Source organism: Macrosteles quadrilineatus, unplaced genomic scaffold (genome assembly GCF_028750875.1).
Source record: "Macrosteles quadrilineatus isolate MER2022 unplaced genomic scaffold, UCM_ALF_1.0 Scaffold_8__2_contigs__length_117827958, whole genome shotgun sequence".
In the NCBI taxonomy this organism is placed as follows: Eukaryota; Metazoa; Arthropoda; class Insecta; order Hemiptera; family Cicadellidae; genus Macrosteles; species Macrosteles quadrilineatus.
The window spans coordinates 98,798,928-98,805,581 of NW_026542601.1; the positions used below are offsets into that span (position 1 = coordinate 98,798,928).

A 6,654-nucleotide genomic window follows, 5' to 3' on the forward strand; every position below is an offset into this window, starting at 1 on the left:
AGTGAGTATGTTAGTCAAGTATTTTTACAATTGAGTTTTTGGTCAAAGGAAGTAATAATATGAGGAGAGAAGGGTTCGTTATAGTAAAAATCGACATTAAAGTAATAACGATTTCATGAATTTATTAGAGGAGATTGATAAGTTAATAAGTTGATAATAGTAAAGTATTATATGAAGTAAATAGATTATAGTAGATATTCAAGTATATAATTACGAAAATAGATTAAGTAAGGTTTGTTTCCCTGTCGGTTAGCCATAAACTTTATGGCATATCCAGTTCCGCCACGAGGAGGCCAGGAAACGTCGGAACCATATTTGCAATTATTTGAATATGTACAAGTTAGTAAACTTTTGTACAAGATAAGTAAATTTATATTGATGTTCATTGATAGGTTAATAAGTTGATAATAGTAAAGTATTATATGATGTGAATAGATTATATTAGATATTCATGTATATATGATGTAAATAGAAAATAGATTATAGTAGATATTCATGACGTATATATTTATGAAAATAGATTAAGTAATGTTTGTTTCCCTGTCAGTTAGCCACAAACTGTATGGCATATCCAGTTCCGCCACGAGGAGGCCAGGAAACGTTGGAACCATATTTACAATTACTTACAAATGTACAAATTAGAGAACTGTTGTATAAGATGAGTAGATTGATTAGTATGTCGATTGATAAGTGAATAAGTTGATAATAGTAAAGTATCATATGAATTAAATAGATTATAGTAGATATTCATGTATATATTTATGAAAATAGATCAAGTAATGTTTGTTTCCCTGTCGGTTAGCCATACAATTTATGGCATATCCAGTTCCGCCACGGAGAGGCCAGGAAACGTCGGAACCATATTTACAATTATTTACAAATGTACAAGTTAGTAAACTTTACTAACTACTTTATACAACAACGGGGACTTTTGATAAGGCAGGCCCCCTATCGTACTGCCGATGTTGTCAAGTCACAACGGGGAGTTTTGATTTAGCAGATCCCCTAGCCTACTGCTAATGTCAAATCAGGTTTAGAGAAGGAGATCGCCATACACGATGTTCTTTGCGTATGCGATTCCATCTCGGACACGTTCGGGGTGTACGAGAACAACAATATGGTCTGGATGTCTGACCCTACTGAGCAAGACGTATAGTTGCCCGTGCGTGAAGCAATCGGTCCGTAAATCAACACCGACTGAATCTATTGTCTGACCTTGGCTCTTGTGTCCGGTCATGCAATAGGCCAACATCAGTGGGAACTGACGTCGACGAACACGTAACGGCGAACCCTCGACAAACGCAAAAGTAAAGGTAATCCGGGGAATTCCGATAGGTTGCGTCTGTCCGGGAAGTCTCACTGTAATCAGGCGGTTGGTGATGCCGATTACGATGACTTTAGTGCCGTTGACGAGTCCTTCAGCGATGTTGAGGTTCCTCATAATGAGGCAAACAGAACCGATCTTCAGCCGCAGAACATGGTCTGGTACGCCCTTGCCAGTAGCCGTGTTCAGGAGTTGAACGTCGACATCCAGGCCATCGTCGTTCTCTCTGTCGACTGTGTCGGCGCTCCTCAGCTCGTACAGATGACCGTCGAGGGAGTTCAAGATGTGGTCGTTGATCTCCTTGACGTTCACTATCAGAGTCGAGAGGATTGCGCGTCGCGAACACATATCAGAGTCGAGTAGGACGTTTGCGGGAAAGACGGAATCGACCAAATCAGTCAAAGACGTCACTTGTCTAATCCCGAGCAGCGGAATTAGACTTTGTTCGTTCCGTCCCTCCAAGAAAGTGGTCGAACTGACAGTTCCGTTGCCTACCCTAAGAAGGAATTCGGAATAGGCTGTGGAACTACTAGTCCGATGAGCTGTTGTCAGGGCAAAAATTTTGAAATGCTGCCACAGATGGGAAGCCCGAAGTGAGACACAAACAATGTCAGTTGGAGTACGAGCGTTTACAACGACAGGCGCGATCTGGCGAAAGTCGCCACAACAGAGGAATATTTTACCACCGAATAGCTCACTGGAACGCATGAGGTCTCGCAGGGATCTGTCAAGAACCTCGAAAACGAACCGATGTGCCATCGGGGCCTCATCAAAGACAATGAGCCTTGCGGCCCTGATGAGCTCTGCTCGCTGGGAGCCGTTGGTGATGTTCCAAAAGCCGGTGCCGTCACCGAAGTCGAGTGGCAACCGGAACATGCTGTGAGCTGTAGTTCCACCAGGCATGTTACCCGCGGCGATCCCAGAGCTAGCGACTGCCAGTGCAACCTGACGACAACCTCTCACGTATGCGAGAATGACACGAATCAGAGTGGTCTTCCCATAGCCTCCCGGGCCGTCAAGAAAAATGATTTTCGACGACGTTCCGCTGGCAGGGGCATTGAGAACGGAGGTAACGTACTCAAATACGCGGTTTTGATCTTCAGAGAGCTTTGGCACCCACTCCTCCACAAACACTCTCTGTTGATTTTCACCATGTAAGAGCAGTTCTCTGCCCAACTCCGTCGTGTCATCGTGTACATCGGGGAGGCCATGATCTGCGACGCAAGAACCCTGCCGACGAAGACTCCGATCAATATCGATGAGACCTAGCTTGTAGGCCAGTTCAACATCGAGAGGATTACGCTCTATGTGGTCCTCGCAGATGGAATCACGGAAAGCATCCCACAGGAGAGCTGCAGGAGCCCCCATGTTGCAGAGGATCACAAAGAAAGAACGAAGTCTCGGGCCAGTCATGAAAGTGGCGGCCTCGCGCAGTGCGTAGTGGTACTCCTGTTCGTCTTGCACCAAGCCAAGATGCCGCGCGACCCCTTGAAAAGTGCGGCAGTTTGGTCCACCGCGGGACAGGAGGTCGGCATAACCACGGCAAGATACAGTCATAAGCAGGATACGCAGGTAATACTGTTCTGTCCTGCTCGGTGAGACCCAAAACAGTCTGCACACCTTCTCGCCACGCTGTCGGGCAGTGATAAAATGGACGCCATCGGGGTGCTCGTATATCTCCGCAGTTTTTGGGCGCTTGACATGAACCACAAACGTTTCATAGAACCCCTGATAAGTCAGGTCGTCAAACAGTGAAATACGAGGCCGGTCAAAGTAGATGGTGAGTTTGGAGCTGTTCCTAGCGGCTGCCTCTGCCAGTTGGCCAGGTCTAAACAGGACGGACTGCTTGCCCTCCAGATGGACGGGAAGACATTCAACAGCCGGCTCAGATTCTGATACTGGAAAGTTTAATAAACGCCAGCACGCGTCACTGGCACCCACCATTCTCTTCGTCACGTAATGCTGTACCTCATCATCTTGCTTACTGAAGGGAGTAACTGTGACGTTCTGGAGAGATCCTCCCTTCATAAGATATTTGAAGAGGTACTTAATCACGCGGCGAGTAGACGCCAGCTCCAAATTGATGTGAGCCTCGTATTTCAACATCAGTGCGGGATTATAAGGCACAACCCAACCGTCATGTACGATAATGTTCTTATTGCGTGATACAATTGTCCCCCGATTGGTATAATCTCGCTTGTACTGGACGAATCCCCTCTCGTCGACGTGGGTGGTTTCACAGCAGGGCTTGGGGAAGTATTTGGTGCAGTAACCCTTTGCAGAGTCCCAACAGAGAAAGTCAGTCCTATGATCATTACCACATGGACCGTGGATCATGTGTTTGAGGACCAACTTTCTCAGTCGGCCTCCGGCCTCTTCTTCCGAGGGAATATCCGCGCGGATGATGGAGTCAATTTCGGACGCCTGAACTGGTCCGTCGCCGTCAATCTTGAATACAATGTGGGCGTGAGGAAGGCCCCTCATTTGCATCTCGATGACGTAGACGATATAGACAGAGCGTCCAAACATTGCTCCGCTGCGCAGGTCTCGGAGAAGTTCCAGAAGTTTGATCCTAAAAACTCTGCAAGCAGTGCTAGGGTCACTGCGAGTACCTCCACGAGGGCAAGCTTTCTTGTTTTCCTCCCAAGTCGCGTTGTAAGTAAACGTCAAAAAGAAAGTGGGGGAACCCAGGCGCGATACGATTGCCATAGCGTCTTCGTATTTTACTTTCATGTACCTGGGCCCCCCGGTGAACGAACTTGGGAGGTAGACTTTTCCTGCCTGCACCCCACCCTCGCCTTGGACGGTTTCATCACGAGCGATGTCGTTCAAGACCTGCTGTGCATTCCGAATCTCGTCAACCGGCCCCACCCGCAAGGCACTATCGGTGTTCTTCAGCTGCGTAAACTTAATGTAACGCAGTTTCTCCTCCTCGTACCTCGCGAACATCTCAACCTGCCAAGCTTGTGAGAGACGGCCTAGGTGAGAGAAGCGAGGTTCAGAAAGTAGGAGGCACCGCGAGTACTTAAATTGAGTCAGTTTGGCACCCTTGTTATCAAGGCGGCCAACGTGCCATCCCACAGTGCCTTGCGGGTAAAGTAGGGGATATTGGAAAGGTTCCATTAGGGGGTGTAAAAGATCAATAAATGTAGGTCTATCGGAACCGGATTTCCATATAGTCAGTCTCCGGGGCTCAGTGTCGTTTTCATCATTGCTGAGCACGGCGTGCACTTCGACGCCTGTTTGCCGATCACCGAGAACAGGGCCATGGGTAGACCTGCTTGTTACTTCAAAAGCCAAGTGAGCTGTTACGGAAGGCTCGTTGCTCAATCGACGGTAATGCTCAATGTAAGGATTTTCCCTAGACAGGAAATCAGCAATACCGTCGATGATCTCGGCATCAAGCGATCTACCCATCGCAATGTTACGGCGCTCTTCGCCATCGTCAATATACAGGCGGGACCGATTCACAAACTGAACGTTCCCAGAACGAGTGGTGAACTTTTGTCCTGGGGCGTCCAGATTGTAGACCTGGTGGTACATTCTTCCCTCGATCTTGAAAAAAGAAAGACCACTGGGATGACGATACCCGCCTGACACTTCGAGCGCGCAGAAAGCAAACAGGTCGTTGTACGCACGGGCTCTTTCCAGGAAGAGACGGTCGGAATAAAAGCGTTCTTGCAACGGAGGAATGTCGAGAACATTGAACGCTCCTTCCCCGCAGCACCATTGCTTTCTATTCTTCTCCTCCTCGAAGAGCCGTGCTTGGCAATGACGACATCTGTAAACGTCGTCAACCCAGAGACTGACTTTTTTTAATTTGTATGGTTGTATTTCATTGAGTGGCTCCCCATTCCAAACAGACATGGGGCCATTTTTGACTACGGACCGAGCAAGTGATGCGGGCATATAGCGAAGTTCAGACATTTTCGGATTTTTCAGGCGAAAAATCTGAACTCTCTCAGCAGAAGCACCGGGATTACGCAGGTCGTATTGCTGAACAGCCTTTCGGTGCACCTCAGGGTGGGTTTGAGTGTAACGTTGACTGTCATCCCGGAGTTTGTCAGCGTGCGTCTCCCTATACTTCTTCTTCGCCGCATCCACTTGCTCTTCTCGGGTCGTGTCTAAAAGCTTTGGACGACCACGCTTTATTGTTTTTGGTCTACCAGGACATTTGGTTTTCTGAACAACTGTCTCAGAGGCAGATTCTGATAACTGAGTTAAGTCATTGTCCAAACAGTCGACCGTGTGGACAGTTTGAGTTTCGTTGACGGAAAACTTTATTTTTGTGACGGAGTACTGCCCACCGACGAACGCAGAATTCACCAAAATGAGGGAAGCTAGAGAACGAAAACTATTACAGACGAACACCCTAGCCTTATTTCTCGCCTCATCAATGTCTCGACGACGGTTTTCGTTTACCGCGTGGGAATCAAAGAGGTACAGCCGCCCTTGGAAACGCCAAAAAGCGACTGTCACCAACTGTCCCGTAAACAAAAAACCGCTATCAAACGGAGTCACCGGGCATAGCTGCTTCCAAAACCGAAGACAAGGAAGAGGTCACCTCATCTAGGCCATCGTTTCGTAACGGATACAACCCGTCCCAAACACAAGAAATTTCTTCGATGGTAACACGATGGTGTGCAACCACGAAGTGCCTGGCGAGGTCCTCAGGGAACAGATACCGGTTAGTGATGCTGTGCTCACGGCGAGATAGTGTATACAAGCTATCGCCCGCCATGAGTATAGCGTCAATAGCGTTGGTACTGAATCCGCCGCAGAATGCTTGCCATGCGAGGGCACAGGTTGCATTTGCCATGCATTGAGCGTTGTTGCTCTCGGTAAATCTGGGATCTCCCTGGTGGAACGACCCAGCAGCAACGCAAGAGAATTCCATGCTTACAGAAAATTGCAGCAAAATCGCCAAAATAACAAGTCCAATAAATAGGAAGAAGTGACAGTGAAACTTAATCATGGGTAGCCAAATCCATTAGCAAAAATTAGAGCGAGAACCAAATGACTATACAGCGTTACTGACCTACGCGTTTTGGGGGTCAAGGAGTAAAGTTACGAAAAAACATGTGAAGGGTGAAATGTAAAGTAAATTAAGGAGAGTACGAAACATTAATAATATTTGAAGAAAAAATTTTTTATGTACGAAAAATTATCAAAAACCGTTAAAAATTTGAAGAAAATTTACCAAAATTTGAAAGTAGGGCGTTTTTTTTAGGTGAAGGAGTGCGATTTTCTAAAAACGCGTAATAGTGTCTTGTAGGAAATTTAATTCCTGTTCATGAAGATTCTTTCAAATTTTTGCTAGCTATTACCGT

General features: G+C 46.9%; 1 protein-coding gene across 1 annotated transcript; it reads right to left on the minus strand.

The window, feature by feature from the left end:
* Positions 1 to 1,033: 1,033 nt before the first annotated feature.
* LOC129000599 (uncharacterized) lies at positions 1,034 to 6,221 on the minus strand. Its single transcript, XM_054427560.1, has 2 exons — positions 5,846 to 6,221; positions 1,034 to 5,664 (listed from the first exon to the last, which is right to left on the minus strand). The coding sequence occupies exons 1-2, from the start codon at positions 6,219 to 6,221 to the stop codon at positions 1,034 to 1,036; spliced, it is 5,007 nt and encodes a 1,668-aa protein (XP_054283535.1).
* Positions 6,222 to 6,654: the final 433 nt, after the last annotated feature.

Coding starts and splice junctions, on each gene's coding strand:
- LOC129000599 (XM_054427560.1), bottom strand. CDS start 6,221: ATGGAATTCTCTTGCGTTGCTGCTGGGTCGTTCCACCAGGGAGATCCC. Junction 5,665..5,845: donor TTTGGAAGCAGCTATGCCCG/GTGACTCCGTTT, acceptor TTCGTTCTCTAG/CTTCCCTCATTTTGGTGAAT.